Below are 17,577 nucleotides of genomic sequence, written 5' to 3'. Positions count from 1 at the left end.
CTGGTCCCAAAAAAGTGTCAAAAGTGTCTGATCTGTCCGCCGCAATGTCGCAGTCCTGATAAAAATTGCAGATCACCGCCATTACTAGGAAAAAAAATCAATAATAAAAATGCATAAATATATCCCCTATTTTGTATACGCTATAACTTTTGCGCAAACCAATCAATCTACACTTATTGCCATTTTTTTTTAAACAAAAATATGTAGAAGAATACATATCGGCCTAAACTGATGAAGAAATTTTTTATTTTTTTTGCATATTTATTATAGCAAAAAGTAAAAAATATTGTTTTTTTTTTTTTTTTCTAAATTGTCGCTCTTTGTTTATAGAGCAAAAAATAAAAACCGCAGAGTTGTCAGTTAAAGCGACGCAGCGCTGTATCGCAAAAAATGGCCTGGTCAAGAAAGGGAAAAATCTTCCAGTCCTTAAGTGGTTAATCTGAAATGTAGGTCTGTAAAAAAATCCAATTACATGGGCAGAGTCTGGTATCCGGGGGGGGGGGAACGTTTACCGAGAGATCGGAGTCCACCCCCCCCACCATTGTTGATCGGTTTAGCAAACACAACTGTGATTACAATTCCAACCCCACCCCTTGGCCTTCCAAACGTTTGCTCTGAAGTTTGGCAATCCTCTTCTCGGATTCTCTGGGACAATATTGAAGTTGCTGTCAATGATTTACCCCCCCCTCCACCCGGCGCAGCTCTGGGGGGCTCTTCATGTAACTCCAGACTTTCGTTTCAAAAGCAAATGGTGGCAAGGTGCTGAAATATCCCATCCCTGGATCTATGACAATGAGAAGTATTGAGTATGCAGGTCTTCTGGTGTTGTGCTCGGTATCGGCGTGCGTCTGCGTCGCGGTGCGGGAAGGGAAATCTACATATCTGCTCCGGTAGGTGTTTTATCTAGAATTGTTTCTATTATTATATGATTTCATTGTCTGATGGCTGCGATATCATCTAGAGATCTGCACCCTCTACAGCCCTGGGGCACCAAACTGTGGCCCTCGGACCGCATGTAGCCCTTTGGTATATAATGTGCGGCCCTCGGACCTCAGCAGTCTGTAGTGGGAACATTGAATAGGGGAACAGCATTGATCTCTACCAGCCTCATGTAACATCTTCCCAGTTTCCTATTGTCTTCTGCAGCATCTCCCCACCAACAATGTATCCTGTCCTCACTTTCTGACCCTCATCTCCTCTATTAGGTCTTCACTCTCTGGCCCTCATCTCCTCTATTAGGTCCTCGCTCTCTGACCCTCATCTCCTCTATTAGGTCCTCGCTCTCTGACCCTCATCTCCTCTATTAGGTCTTCGCTCTCTGACCCTCATCTCCTCTATTAGGTCTTCGCTCTCTGACCCTCATCTCCTCTATTAGGTCTTCGCTCTCTGACCCTCATCTCTTCTATTAGGTCTTCCTTCTCTGACCCTCATCTCCTCTATTAGGTCTTCACTCTCGGACCTTCATCTCCTCTATTAGGTCTTCACTCTCGGACCTTCATCTCCTCTATTAGGTCCTCACTCTCTGACCCTCATCTCCTCTATTAGGTCTGCAGTCTTTGACCCTCATCTCCTCTATTAGGTCTGCAGTCTTTGACCCTCATCTCCTCTATTAGGTCCTCACTCTCTGACCCTCATCTCCTCTATTAGGTCCTCACTCTCTGACCCTCATCTCCTCTATTAGGTCTTCACTCTCTGACTGTCCTCTCCATATTTGCACTCACCGGCCACTTTTATTAGGTCCACCTTGCTAGTAGCGGGTTGGACCCCCTTTTGCCCTCATTCTTGGTGCCATAGATCCAACAAGGTGTTGGAAACATTCCTCAGAGATTTTGCTCCATAGTGACATGTTGGCATCACGCAGTTGCTGCAGATTTGTCGGCTGCACATCCATGATGCCAATCTCCTGTTGCACCACATCCCAAAGGTACTCTATGGGATGAGATCTGGTGAGTGTGGAGGCCAGTGGGGTACATGACCTCATTGTCATGTTCAGGAAACCAGTGGTGGTCGTCTTCACCACGTCTAGATGCCTAAATGCATTGAGTTGCTGCCATGTGATTGGCTGATTGGAATCAATAGACAAACTGACACTTTAAACTGGTTGTACACCCTGTATCCGGCGGACAATCCGACCGTGTGTGGGCTTCATCGGACCTTCAGCAGACTTTTTCTGTCCTAAATCTGACGGACTTTAGATTTGGAACATGTTTCAAATCTTTACGTCGGAACTCCGCCGGACCCAGTTCCTATCAAAAAGTCCACTCGTCTGTATGCTAGTCCGACGGACGAAAACCGACGCTAGGGCAGCTATTGGCTACTGGCTATGAACTTCCTTATTTTAGTCCAGTCGTACGTCATCACGTACAAATCCGTCGGACTTTGGTGTGATCGTGTGTAGGCAAGTCCTTTCGTTGGAAAGTCAGTCGAAAGTCCGTCAGAAAGACCGTCGGACCTTTGTTGACGAAAAGTCCGCCAGTGTGTACAGGACATAAGCCTATAATAAGGCTTACCTGTAGGTGCTGGAAATATCTCTTAAACCTCCACGGTTTAGGAGATATTTACAAAAAAGCCATGCGCCGATGTCTACGTGCCCTTTCCAATAGGGATCATGCATGCTGTGACAGGCGGCTCCCGCGCGCATGCGCAAAAGTGACGTCACGCGACTCCAGACAGTCACAGAGCCGTGGTTCGGGGCCCCGGAAGGAAGAGGGGTGAAGATGGACGCGGACATGGGGAGAGCGGTGACATCACAGGCTTCAGGTAAGTGACACATAATGGGCTACTATGCAATGCATAGTAGCCCATTATGCTTTACATTTGCAGGGAAATAAAGAGGAAGTAAAACCCATCAGGGTTTACTTCCTCTTTAAGACCGGCTAACATACATTTACATTGCCAGTTTAAAGTGATATACCAGGATGATGCCTGCAGCTACAGGCATTATTCTGATATTGTTTTTTTCAGCCGGCGATGCTGTTTTATGTAAAACCAATCAGAGCGGCTAATTAGCTGCTGGATTGCTTTTACAAGCAGTGGAAAGCCCCCGCACCCCCCTCCAGGTGCCCTCTGTTGCCTATGTGTGCTCTCCCGTCCCACCGTTTAACCTAGGACTGAAGTGGGTGGTTCCATGTTGATAAACATTGATCATACAGGAGATAGAGAGCTACAAAGTAACATTGTTTATAAACATCGTTTAGATTTGAGATAGAGGTACAAAGTAACATTGTTTATAAACATTGATCGGGCAGGAGATAATGACATACAAAGTAACATTGTTTATAAACATTGATCTAACAGGAGATAAAGAGATACAACATAACATTGTATCTATCTCCTGTCTAATCAATGTTTATAAACAATGTTATGTTGTATCTCTTTAGCTCCTGTTAGATCAATGTTTATAAACAATGTTACTTTGTATTTCTCTATCTCCCTTCTGATCATTGTTTATAAACATTGATCAGACAGGAGATAGAGAGATTGCTTAGAAAGAGATACAAATGTATTTAAAAGCAATCCTAGTGGCTAATTAGCTGCTGGATTGCTTTTACAAGTGGTGTAAGGGTGTCCTCTCCCCTCCTGCCGCCCTCTGGTGACTCTCTGGGCTCTCCTGTCCCACCAGAGACCATATCTTCCCCAATCATCTCTATGGTATGAGAAACTGGAAGCGACGAGTATTTCCTCACTTCCGCCCCCCCCCCCCTTTATGTAAACAGGTCCTCTTTAACTTGTAAAAACCATCTGATCAACCCGATCTTATTGTGATCAGATGCTTTTAAGTGCAGAGGAGAGAGAGGAGAGATCTGGGGTCTGATAGCGCTGCCCAAATATCATGTGACATAAGAAACAAAACCATTTTTTTTTCAATAGTCTCTGCTCAATAAATATATCATATTTTGGAGTTTCAAAGTGATTTTATAGCAAAAAAAAATTTAAAAAGTCAGAATTGGCCCCGGACAGGAAGTAGTTATTTGTGCACCTGCGTTGTCACCCTGTGGCATGTGGTCCTGATAAAAAACTGCATACAGTCTTGCCGACACACATGATGTGGACGGGGTTGTCACTGTCAGGAAGTTGGTGCCGAGTAATGATGGGCAGCTGATGCTGGAGGGAGTGCCTATAGACAGGAAGTGGCTAAAACAGGCTGAAGGAGATCAGCAGCACTGAGATGGGAAAAAGGATGAAGAAAGGTAAAAAGAGTATTTTACAAAATGACAATTGTTCATAATACACGAGTCAAACATTTGCTTTACATCTTCATACTGTATATGGCGGCTCTTGGACTCCTCGGGGACAGCGATGTGTTCTAAACATTTGTTGTTATTAGTCTGTTTACCTCTCAGAACCAATAGTGATTGCTGTATTATCCCATGAACAGATGTACCGCGCGCTTTATAGGAGCAAACAACAAAAACTGTATAGAAACATTTTAACGGCTGACTTGTTCCATATGCTGGAATATCATTAGCTTCTGTCGGTTCCTCTTGATGAACGGTGATCTGTTTATTGTAAAATGACTGAATACAAATTGCCATCTGATAAAGCCCTGGGGCCCAACCTGAGGCCCTTATTGTGTGGCCCTTGGACCCCATTAGTCAATTGTTGGTGTTTTCTCTGCCTAGGTAGGTACTCAGAGCCAGAGCAGAAAAATGTTCATTGGAAGTTATATTGTTTGGTTTATTCCTTTTACACTTACTTATGATTCTTTTTGTGCTGTATTATGTTTTCTATGACCTTTTTTAGTGGATCTTACTGAGAAGAATATAAAATGTCTCTTCAAACTTGTCTTCAGTCTCTTACCAACTCCTGTACTATTTCTGTAGCCTCTGACATCTCCTGTATTATGTCTGCAGTCTCTCACCATCTCCTGTATCATGTCTGTAGCCTCTGACCATCTCCTGTATCATGTCTGTAGCCTCTGACCATCTCCTGTATCATGTCTGTAGCCTCTGACCATCTCCTGTATCATGTCTGCAGTCTCTGACCATCTCCTGTATCATGTCTACAGTCTCTGACCCTCTCTGTAGTATATCTGCAGTCTCTGATTATCTCTGTAGTATGTCTGTAGCCTCTGACCACCTCCTGTATCATGTCTGCAGTCTCTGACCATCTCTTGTATCATGTCTGCAGTCTCTGACATCTCTGTAGTATGTCTGCAGTCTCTGACCATCTCTTGTATCATGTCTGCAGTCTCTGACATCTCTGTAGTATGTCTGTAGCCTCTGACCATCTCCTGTATCATGTCTGTAGTCTCTGACATCTCTGTAGTATGTCTGTAGTCTCTGACATCTCTGTAGTATGTCTGTAGTCTCTGACCATCTCCTGTAATATGTCTGCAGTCTCTGACCATCTCCTGTATCATGTCTGCAGTCTCTGACCATCTCTTGTATTATGTCTGCAGTCTCTGACCATCTCTTGTATCATGTCTGCAGTCTCTAGCCATCTCTTGTATCATGTCTGCAGTCTCTGACCATCTCTTGTATCATGTCTGCAGTCTCTGACCATCTTCTGTATCATGTCTGCAGTCTCTGACCATCTCTTGTATCATGTCTGCAGTCTCTGACCATCTCTTATAGTATAGTCAGTGCTGGGGACAGAGTAACCCTGCAAAGTCATACTCAATAAGATGCTAACTAAACCTGAAGAAAAATTGTTCCTGGATCAGATTGCTGTATTTACATCTTTATGTTTTATCCCCCAGATCATCCAGAAGCGCAGACACTCCCACCCCCGTAGACTGCCGGCTCGGTCCGTGGTCTGACTGGACTCAGTGCTTTCCATGCCAAGGTAGCAAAGTAAGACTTGTTTTGTTATCCGAGGATTCATTTCTTTAATACACTATTATGGACAGATAATTGAACTTCCCTTGTTGGTGGCCCCATTGCAGACAGGGGTTGTAACCCTTCCACAGTCCATCCAAACCTGGGCTTTTGATTGTCTTCATTCTAGGTGTTGTTTTAGGCTCTGTTCACACTGCCCCATAGAACAGCAAAGTTGCACTACATGATCGCACTGAGAATCGGATCAACATCGATCGCAGCAGTGTGAACTGACCCTTATTCAACGTCTTCATTCCAAGCAAGACTTGTAAGCTTGCAGGCGGGGCCCAAGCTGCCTTGTGCATGGTCATAGCGAGCAACCTGGTCACCCGACAAGCTGTACTGATCTCCAGAGTAAGGCCTGGTTCACACCTACGCATTTTTCTAGTGCATTTTCAATTTTGCAGAAACACACTACAGTCCATTTAACATGCTTTCCAATGGATGTAGTTCACATCTGTGCATTTTATAGAAAGAGCCAGGGGCTTTTTTTCTGGTTTTTGGTTCCATAGACTTCAATGGATGAAAAGCATGAATTGAAAATCTCAAAATGCACCTGCACTATGCAAACTACAACCTATATAGGTGTGAATCAGGCCTAAACCTGTTTCTCAGCCCAATTTGCACTCGCCAATGTGAGGAGGGGGGCCAGAGACCGGACCCCTCCACCCTCCTGGTTGTGCCTGTTCAACCCCCTCACTCCCAGGGGCATCCACATGCTGGCCCATCATTTTGGGTTGCCACTAGAGCTGCACGACTTGGCCAAAATGAGAATCATAACTTTTTTGCTTAGAATAAAGATCACGAATCTTGCAGCGTAAAATCTTTCACATTATACAAAAAAAATTGGGCTAACTTTACTGGTTGTTTTTTTTTTTTTTTTTTTTTTTTATTCATAAAGTAATTTTTTTCCCAAAAAATTGCATTTGACATAAAATATTGCAACAACCACCATTTTATTCTCTAGGGTCTCTACTAAATATATATATGTTTGGGGGTTCTAAGTAATTTTCTAGCAAAAAAGAAAATATTTTAACTTGAAACCAACAAATGTCAGAAAAAGGTTTAGTGTTTAAGTGGTTAAACTTTCCTCATTTACACACCGAAGTCTATTCCTTTGACAAATTGTTACAATGTTTAGCTTTAGTTCCACTGCTAGAGAATGCTGTGATACTTGGCAGACTGCCCGTTTTTTTTTCTGTGGCTTCAGCAGAGCAGAGAGAATTCTCTGCATAGAAAGAATCGGGAAATACTTTTGTCAAGATCGCAACGGGGGAAAAAAAATCGCGATAACGATTCTTGACGATTAATCGTGCAGCTCTAGTTGCCATCTGTCCGATTTTGACCCAGGCAGTCCAGGTTTTGAATGCTGTGTCCGGGTTTCCCTCTGCCTGAGACCTGAACACCAGTGCCGCCGACAGGGGGTACCATGAGGCCTACTGTAGGAGCCCCAGCACACAGGAGGACCCGGACAGCAGGGGGATCAGAGTGGTAGGCGGGGGGGGGGGGAGCAATTACAGAGGAGACAAAAGAGAAGAGAGAGAGAGGTACTAGATAGCCACTGGTGCGGTAATTTTTAATTGTCAGAGGGCTAAGTCACCTGACAAGTCACCCCTGGGTGAACCGCCATTGGCACTATTTTTTTTTTTTGCTAGAAAATTACTTTGAACCCCCAAACATTATATATATATTTTTTAAAGCAGAGGCCCTACAGATTAAAATGGTGGGTGTTGCAATTTTTTTTTTTCACAAAGTATTTGCACAGCGATTTTTCAAATGCAATTTTTTGGGAAAAAAAACACTTTTTTAAATCTTAATGCACAAAACACACTATATTGCCCAAATGTTTGGTAAAAGACGATCTTATGCCCAGTACATAGATACCAAACACGACATGCTTTAAAATTATGCACACCCGTGCAGTGACGACAAACTATATACATTTTTAAAGCCTTTACAGGTTACCACTTTAGATTTACAGAGTCGGTCTACCGCTATAATTACTGCCCTCGATCTGACGTTTGTGGTGATACCTCACATGCATGGTGCAATTGCTGTTTACATACAACACGAGACCGACGCTTGCGTTCACCTTTGCACGCGTGCATGGGAGGACAGGGGTGCTGTAGTTTATTTTATTTTTTTTAATTATTCATTTAATTTTTTTTTTTTTTTTTTTTTTTTTTTTTTAATCATTTTTATTGTTATCTCAGGGAATGTAAATATTCCCTATGATAGCAATATGTAGTGACAGGTACTCTTTTTTTGAAAAATGTGGGGTCTATTAGATTCTAGATCTCTCCTCAGCCCTTAAAGCATCTGACCACACCAAGATCGGTGTGATAAGATGCTTTCCCAATTTCCCAATGGCGCTATTTATATCTGGCGAAACTGAAGTCATGAAATGCTCATAGGTTTCAGTTTCTTAGGCCATAGAGAGCCATTCTAGTCTCCGATCAGCTCTATGGTCAGCTGGTGGAACCACCAGCTGCATTCTTGGTTTCCCCGGTGGGACAGGAGGACAGGCGAGCCCGAGAAAACCATGGAAAACGTTTGGATTGCTTTTTACATGAAAGTCGGCCGCCGGCTGAAAAAACGATACTAAGATGATACCTAAACCTGCAGGCATCATTCTGGTATAACCACTCAAAGTCCAGCAACATACCAGTACCAGTATACCAGTATGTCGCTGGTCCTTGTTGGGCATATATTGTAATGTTCTTTTTTTTTCATGCAGTCTGTGAGTTAAATGAAAAAGAGAACCTAACAGATTCCTCCATTTACATCGATCGATCGGTGGTATGCCCACCATTAGAATACCGCCCTGCATCCACCCATTTCTAATGATGGGCATACATGCACCGTTCTTTTTTTTTAGTTCAGTCCCTGGGCTGAGTGAAAAAAAAGAACCTAACAGATTCCTCCATTCACATCGATCGATGTAGATAAAGAAATCTCTGCCAAGAAAGGAAAATAAAAATATATGCCGAAGCATAGGGGCAATCTGCCCCTAATGTCCACACCTGCCCCTATGCTTCGGCATATATGCTATTTTTTAACTGTGGATGTGAAATCCCCTCCTACAGCGCTGGAGTTGCTGATTTACGTATCATGAGAGCAAACCCTGTTGCTGTTGAAGTAAATAAATCAGTGCTGCAGTTGAATGGCGTACCTGCAAAGCAAACAATGGTAATAATAAATCACAGTATCAATAAAACATTAACTCAATAAAACAACTTTTTTTTAATTGCAATCTGTGCCAAAAAAGAGTAAAAAATATATGCTGAAGCATAGGGGCAATCCGCCCCTAATGTCCACCCCTGCCCCCATGCTTCGGCATATATGCTCTTTTATTAACTGTAGTGGTGAAATCACCTCCTAAAGCGCTGGAGTCACGGATTTACGTATAGTGAGAGCAAAGCCTGTTGCTGTCAAAATAAATAAACCCGTGCTGCAGCTGAATGGCGTACCTGCAAAGCAAATAATGGTTAACAATAAAACACAGTAACATTACAATATAACAGTAGGACATACCTGCAAAGCAAAGACGATTAAACACAGTAACAATAAAACATTACAGTTAAGCATAAAAAACAGTAAAACAGAGCAGAACAATAGAGAGAGAAGAGCAATAAAACGACAACTATTTTAGGCTTTTTTATTTTATTCATTTTTTAATTTTTCCATCGGAATTTCTGTCACACAACATTTGAGAGCTAGTTCTCAAATTTCCCGACAACAAAATCCATTGTCGTAAATTCTGATCGCGCGTACACAATTCTGACGCACAAAGTTCCATCCATGGTCGGAATCAAGCAGAAGAGCCGCACTGGCTATTGAACTTAATTTTTCTCGGCTCGTCGTACATGTTGTACGTCACCGCGTTCTTGACGTTCGGAATTTCCGACCAACTTTGTGTGACCGTGTGTATGCAAGACAAGTTTGAGCCAACATCCGTTGGAAAAAAAACATGGATTTTGTTGTTGGAAAATCCTATCGTGTGTACGGGGCATAAAAGTTCCAGCTTGGGGTCTCTCAAAACACAATGGCCATCTAACATCTTCCGAGACCCTGTGTGTGATAGTGTGCCCTAGGACTGTGCTGTGCTGTACCCTATGATTATACTCCACTAGTGTGTGGTAGCGACGGAAACGGTCACCGATGCAGAGACCAGGTTGGTCAGGATAGGAGGGACAATAAAAGCGTGTGTCATGCCTATATCCGCAATTTCTACAGACGCGACATCTTCTTTGGGGTGTTCTTTGGATAAAGGTACCACAGAGGACATCCGGAAAGTGCCTCTCATGCAGCCGGCTCACTGCATTTGCATTGGGAAGTCTGGAAACAGAAGGACTGTGATGATCTCTTCCTGGAATTTTAGGAAGGATCCAGTTCTTCCTGACGCTTTGTATAGCACATAAGCGTTCAGCAGAGCCAATTGGAGTAAGTATACAGACACTTTTTTTATACCAGTGTCTGGCCTTACGGGCAATTAAGTATGGTGCCATCAACCGGTTGTTGTCCACCCCCCATATTAAGGTTGTATTTGTGGACACAGAGGGGCTTCTCAACAACGCCAGTCGCCATTGGAATTTGGACTGCCGTGTCTGCGTGAATGGAAGACAGAACAAAAACATTCCGTCTGTCCCTCCACTTCACTGCACGCAATTTATTACACCTCAAGCTGGCTCTCTCCCCCGTCTAAGTCGGCACTCTACAAGCCGTGGGGGGGAAGCCCCGGCGATTTAGATTGCACAGTGCTACATGCGCCAATTCCAGAATCAAAAAGGTGACTAAAAAGTGGCACGCTTGTGTAATAATTGTCCACATACAAGTGGTACCCCTTTCCGAATAAGGGTGAGACCAAGTCCCGAACAATCTTACCATTGCTCCCTATGTAGTCTGAGCAGTCACGGGGCTCCACATTGCCATCTTTTTCCTCATAAACCATAAAACTATATGTACAGCCTGTGGCCCTGTCACAGAGCTTATACATCTTGACCCCATATCTGCTACACTTAGAGCCCATTCACACAGGGGCAACTTTGGATCCGACTTCAAGTCGCCCCTAGTCGCCTCAAGTCGCGCTACACGAAAAAATCAATGTAAGTGAATGGATCTGTCTTAATGCACACTACTGCAGTCGCTCCGACTTCAGAAAAGGTTCCTGTACTACTTCAATCCGACTTGAAGGCAACTTATACCCATTGATTTCAATGGAAGTTGCCTCCAAGTCTGATCACTGTTCATACTGAGGCAACTTTACAGGAAGCAGAAAAGAAACAGAAAGTAATTTCCTCCACTAAACAGCCAGCCCCCTTCTTCTCACACACAGCTGATAAGCTCTGATTGGCCACTTGTAAAGTTCCCTGTCCTGGAGGCGACTTCAAGTTGTGTTGTAAGTTGCCCCAAGTCGTGCTGTGATTCATACTCAAGTCGTGTCCAAGTTGCCTCCCAAAGTCGTGCTGGAAGTCGTGTTGCCCCTGTGTGAATGGGCTCTTATTGGGGAAAAACTGTTTGAAAGCAAGGCGGCCAGAAAACCTAATCAGGGACTCATCAACGCAAACAACTTGATCGGGAATAAACAAGGCTGCAAATTGTTGGTTGGAGTGGTTTACGAGGGGCTGAATTTTGTGGAGCCAATCAAATTCAGGGTCACCCTGAGGACGACAGAGTTCATTGTTGTTGAAGTGCATGAACCGCAAGATTTGCTCATATCTAGTCCTGGTCATGTAACAGAGAACACGGCACATGGTGAATTGGGTCAGTGGACAAATATGACAGCAACTCACTCTTTTTAGTAACGCCCATGAGGAGGGATAGGCCCAGAAAGGTCTTAAATTTGGGAACCGTTATAGGTTTCCAGCCAAATTCTCTGGCAAGGGTCAAATTTGTATTTGCGGCAATAAATTGACCAGCGCGTGATTTGCTTTGGTCCACAATAGATCTGTACAGATCTTCCCTGAAAAACATCTCGTAAAATTCAAAGGTACTAAAATCTGCTGTTTCCACCTGAATTCCGGGTTGGCTGGTGAATGGGGGCAGTACGGGCACTGTAGAAGTGGTGGGCTGCCAATCAGGATTTGCAAACCCATCACGAAGGACACTATGGGATCTACGGGCCTCTCTTTGAATTCTTGGTGGCTGCGGGACACTACTTGTGCTAGCCACCGCACCAGCTTGAATTGTACTTATGGAACTCGCCATGTCACCAAGTGTTACTGCAGTACTGGTTTGTCTACGACCAGGACGTACTAGGCTGCTGGTGCTTGCCAGTTCACTAGAAGGTTGAGCAGCACTAGTACTGGCTCTCTGCTGCATAAGAGAGCCCTGCGGTTGTTGCACCTCACCAACGGGGTTGGGTATGCCTGCGTTTAGCAGGGACCACTACTCTGTTGTCAGAGATATCTGTCAGGGTACCGCTGCTCTCTACAGGTTCGTATACTGAGCCTGAATCTGACAGTGAGGCTTCCCCTTCACCCTCATCTGTCATGCTCAGTAACGTGTAGGTCTCTACAGCTAGTGCGACTCACAGGTAAAAGAGCACCTGGTTGTCAGTGACTGGCTACAAAAAAAATGAACTGTTAGTGCTAGCAGGGATCAGGCATGACTCTGCTAACACTGCAGTTTTGTTTGCTGAGTTTTGTAAGTGACAGTGATCTATTGATACTGCAGTTGGGTGGGCTGGGCGGAGGGGCTAAACGCAGGTGCTGGCAGGTGTATGGGCTGAGCATGCTAACGCCACGTTTTTGGGAACGCTATACTACTGGGGATGCTAGTATAAATCTGATCAGATCAAAGATATTGATCTGTTCAAACACTATTCTAGTAAGGGAGGGGTATGGTGTGCGCGCTTGGGTTAGCGCTACTGGCAATCAAAGGGTTAAAATCTGACGCTATCTGGGATTGAAGCTAACTGATGCTGACATCTAACTGATGCTAATTAGCTAACCACTAATACAGTGATCAGAAATAAGATCTGTACACTATACTAATGCCACAGTGGCAGGGAGTGAAAGGGTTAACTGGGGGTGATCAAGGGGCTAAACCTTTATTAGGGACTATATGAAGGGTACCCTAAACCTACCTGAGCCTGTGAATGTTGAAAAGTGCTGTTGCACTCTGCTAGTGCAGTTGCTCCAGAGCTTAGTAAACGAGGTAAAGCTTTACTTTGCAAAGAATACCCAATCACATGCAAGGAAAAAAAAAAGCATTTTTGCCCTCACATGATTGGACGATGGAGGTCAGCAGAGCGTCTCCTCATTTACTAAGCTCTGGATCAACTGCTCTTACAGAGTGCACAGTCTATTTGCCTTTAGACCCCTTTCGCACTGGCGTTCGCGGTAAAGAGCCGCTTGTTTTACTGGCCATTTAGCGCTGTTTAAGCGGCGCTTTTTTTGGCGCTTTTAACCCCAAAGAAGGGGTTAAAAAACCCCGTGTTGCGGCACTTGGAAAGCGCTTTTCAGACGCGCTGCCCGTTCATGCCAATGGCCAGGGCATTTTGGGAGCGCTAAATACAGCGCTTCCAACCCGCCCCAAAGATGCTGCTTGCAGGACTTTTCGGAATGTCCTGCAAGCGCACCGCCCCCCCAGTGCGAAAAGTCACACTTGAATGAATAGGAGGCGGTTTTCAGGAGCTTAGCAGAGGCTACTTCCAGCGCTAAATTGCATGAAAACTGCCCCGGGGTGAAAGGGGTCTTAGTAAACCCACCCCAGTGTGTCTCTCCATCTCCATTTTCAGAGCTGAGAATTGCTGCCAACTGGGGGGGGGGGGGGGGGGGCTACATATGGCCTATATACGTTTGTGACTTTTTTTATGGGCATGTGTAGCACTTTCAATGTCCTTAAAGGGGAAATATAGCAAAAGTGAACTTTGAAATGAATACTTACCATAGTCATGTGCATTACCTGGGCCTCTGTCTCAGGGATTTGCCCATCATTAAGTCCAGCTTTAATGATGGGCAAATCCCTGATGCCCTGGGCTCACAAGAGGGCGTTCCATTCAGGACTGGCACTGGATTGCAAAGCAAAAGTCTGCTGGGGACAGCTGTGGATATAAGGTGAGTATTGCAGCGAAGGCAAAAGTATTGCTTTTTTTTTTTATTTTATTTTAACTGGTGCATGGTATGGGTTATGGATAAGCTGGAGTTGGGCTTTAAATACAGTGTTCCCTTCTGCTACTAATTATTCATTAATTACAGCCTTGTAGACTAAATCTAAATAAACATATTCGTTTTGGAAAATGGAAAAGCGGAACAAATCAGAGATGCGGGACGGATGATTAAGCAACTATTAACTTATCGCTTGGTGTGCTAAATCCGGCGCATCTGTTATTGTAATTATCATTGTTTTCGTAACCTGGTACAGATTTCAATTAACGTCAAATGGAAGTAATTGAGATTGAGGGAGAGAAAGAATTACAGAACGTTTATTCTGATTTATTTCACCGCCGGAGCCGCCGATTTTCAGAAAAACAAAAAAACTCTTCTGGAGAAAAGTAAACACTCTACTGGGGTGTGAAGGTGATCTACAAAACTTCTTGTAATTGTACAAACTTCGGCTTGAAACTTTTTAAATAGATTTTTTTTTCCTTGACATTCTGCTGCCAAATGGGCGGAGTTTAGTGATATTCTTAATTGGCGAACTTAACCCTTTCACTGCCTAAGCTGTTTATGCAGACGTTCAGGCCTGAAGATATTGTAAAACCCCCCCCAAACATTATATAGTGCCTTGAAAAAGTATTCATACCCCTTGAAATTTTCCACATTTTGTCATATTACAACCAATAACCTAAATGTATTTTATTGGGATTTTATGTGATAGACCAACACAAAGTGGCTCATAATTGTGAAGTGGAAGGAAAATGATAAATGGTTTTCAATTTTTTTACAAATAAATATGTGAAAAGTGTGGGGTACATTTGTATGGCGCCCCCCTGGAGTCAATACTTTGTAGAATCCCCTTTCACTGCAATTACAGCTGCAAGTCTTTTTGGGGATGTCTCTACCAGCTTTGCACATCTAGAGAGGACATTTTTGCCCATTCTTCTTTGCAAAATATCCCAAGCTCTGTCAGATTGGATGGAGAACGTCTGTGAACAGCAATTTTCAAGTCTTGCCACAGACTCTCAATTGGATTTAGGTCTGCACTGTGACTGGGCCATTCTAACACATGAATATGCTTTGATCTAAACCATTCCATTGTAGCTCTGGCTGTATGTTTCGGGTCGTTGTCCTGCTGGAAGGTGAACCTCCGCCCCAGTCTCAAGTCTTTTGCAGACTCTAACAGGTTTTCTTCTTAGATTGCCCTGTATTTGGCTCCATCCATCTTCCCATCAGCTCTGACCAGCTTCCCTGTCCCTGCTGAAGAAAACCATCCCCACAACATGATGCTGCCACCACCATGTTTCACAGTGGGGATGGTGTGTTCAGTGTGATGTGCAGTGTTAGTTTTCCACCACACATAACGTTTTGCTTTTAGGTGAAAAAGTTCATTTTTGGTCTCATCTGACCAGAGCACCTTCTTCCACATGTTTGCTGTGTCCTCCACATGGCTTCTTGCAAACTACAAACAGGACTTCTTATGACTTTCTTTCACCAATGTCTTTCTTCTTGTCACTCTTCCATAAAGGGCAGATTTGTGGAGAACACGACTAATAGTTGTCCTGTGGACAGATTCTCCCACCTGAGCTGTGGATCTCTGCAGCTCCTCCAGAGTTACCATGGACCTCTTGGCTCTTCTCTGATGAATGCTCTCCTTGCCCGGCCGGTCAGTTTAGGTGGACGGCCATGTCTTGGTAGGTTTGCAGTTCTGCCATACTCTTTCCATTTTCGGATGATGGATTGAACAGAGCTCCGTGAGATGTTCAAAGCTTGGGATATTTTTTTATAACCTAACCCTGATTTAAACTTCTCCACAACGTTATCTCTGACCTGTCTGGTGTGTTCCTTGTCCTTCATGATGCTGTTTGTTCACTAAGGTTCTCTGACAAACCTCTGAGGGCTTCACAGAACAGCTGTATTTATACTGAGATTAAATGACACACAGGTGGACTCTATTTACCAATTAGGTGACTTCTGAAGACAACTGGTTCCACTAGATTTTAGTTAGGGGGTATCAGAGTAAAGGGGGCTGAATACAAATGCCCCCCCACACTTTTTGTTTATTTGTAGAAAACCATTTATCATTTTCCTTCCACTTCACAATTATGAGCCACTTTGTGTTGGTCTATCACATAAAATCCCAATAAAATACATTTACATTTTTGGTTGTAACATGACAAAATGTGGAGAATTTCAAGGGGTATGAATACTTTTTCAAGGCACTGTAAGTACCTGAAATAACTAAATTAATTCTTCTCAGTTGTGAGAATTTATTTATTTTTTTGGTTCCTGTTGTGTTTCTGAGATAGGAAGTAAGGGAAAATCTTTCCGATGTGACACGGGCAGAAAAAGAACCTTAAAAAAAAAAAAAGAGGCGTAACTTAAAGGAGTTGTAAACCTTTGTGTTTTTTCACCTTAATGCATCCTATGCATTAAGGTGAAAAAACACTTGGCAGTGACCGGCCCCCCAGCCCCCCGTTTTACTTACCTGAGTCCTGGAATTTCACCCGGCGGGGACGTGCTGTCTCTCTGCCCGGGGTTCTCGGCTCTTGGTTGGATAGATTGATAGCAGGGGAGTCATTGGCTCCCACTGCTGTCAATCAAATCCAATGACGTGGGCACTGAGGGGCGGGGCCGAGTCATACATTCGGCCTCTATGGTCGCTGAATGCTGGACACGGGAGCACACCTGCAAGGTAACCCCCTCGGGAGAGCGCTTCTCCTAGGGCAGGGATATGCATTTAGTGGACCTCCAGCTATTGCAAAACTACAAGTCCCATCATGCCTCTGCCTCTGGGTGTCATGTTGTGGCTGTCAGAGTCTTGCTATGCCTCATGGGACTCGTAGTTCTGCAACAGCTGGAGGTCCGCTAATTGCATATCCCTGGGTTAGGGGGTTATCTGATGTGGGGAGGAGCCGCGGCAGCCGCCGGGGGACCCCAGAAGAGGAGGTTCGGGGCCACTCTGTGCAAAACGAACTGCACAGTGGAGGTGAGTATGACATGTTTGTTATTTAAAGAAAAAAAACAAAAAACAAAAACAAACCCTTACAATCACTTTAATCTATCTTGTATGAGCATAAAAACTATGTGTCTTCTGATTGGATGAAAGCTGAAAACTCTCTTCCTCTGCTGTACAGCAGCGGTACCGGAACCTGGACCAGCCCGCCAAATATGGAGGAAGGATCTGCGTGGGCGTTTCCTGGGAATCGATCATCTGCCAGACCTCGCAGAAATGCGATCCAGGCAACCAGTGTGGCAAAGACTTCCGGTGTGAAGAGACCGGTAAGAAATATGACATCAGAGTTTGCTAAAAGGCTTCTAGAAAATGAATGCTCCACGTATTGATCACATTTTTTTTTCCCCATTAAATTACTGTTTTTACCTTTTTATTCTTTTTTTCACATCTCAATTCTGCTGATCTTCTCCTGTGTATATGTGCCCCCCTCCCCCCCCTCCCCCAAGGCTTGGTTGCATATACCCGCTTCCTTGCCTGGCCAATGTGTGTTGAAACAGCCCCCCCTATTGGAGCGACAGGGACAATGCATTATCCTTACAGCATGAATTGTCTGTAAAAGAACCTTTGTGGCAGGATCTCCAGGTGCTTTTTTAACCCCCTTTCCCTCCTGCCCAGCATCCTCTTTACACTGGCAGATCAT

The 17,577-nt window shown here is 44.1% G+C and overlaps 1 protein-coding gene across 1 annotated transcript in view; it reads left to right on the top strand.

The window, feature by feature from the left end:
• The first annotated feature begins 663 nt into the window (after window positions 1-663).
• C8A (complement C8 alpha chain) overlaps window positions 664-17,577 on the top strand; it is a 43,434-nt gene continuing 26,520 nt past the window's right edge. Inside the window, exons 1-3 of the mRNA XM_073593882.1 lie at window positions 664-890; window positions 5,702-5,795; window positions 17,059-17,203. Coding sequence (XP_073449983.1) covers window positions 787-890; window positions 5,702-5,795; window positions 17,059-17,203 — 343 coding nt within the window. The 5' untranslated portion in view covers window positions 664-786. The remainder of the gene's footprint in view (window positions 891-5,701; window positions 5,796-17,058; window positions 17,204-17,577) is intronic.

The sequence above is a fragment of the Aquarana catesbeiana genome, linkage group LG07 (assembly GCF_042186555.1).
Source record: "Aquarana catesbeiana isolate 2022-GZ linkage group LG07, ASM4218655v1, whole genome shotgun sequence".
NCBI lineage: Eukaryota > Metazoa > Chordata > Amphibia > Anura > Ranidae > Aquarana > Aquarana catesbeiana.
Note: the sequence above shows the minus strand (reverse complement) of the source record. Positions and strands in the feature narration are given on the sequence as shown.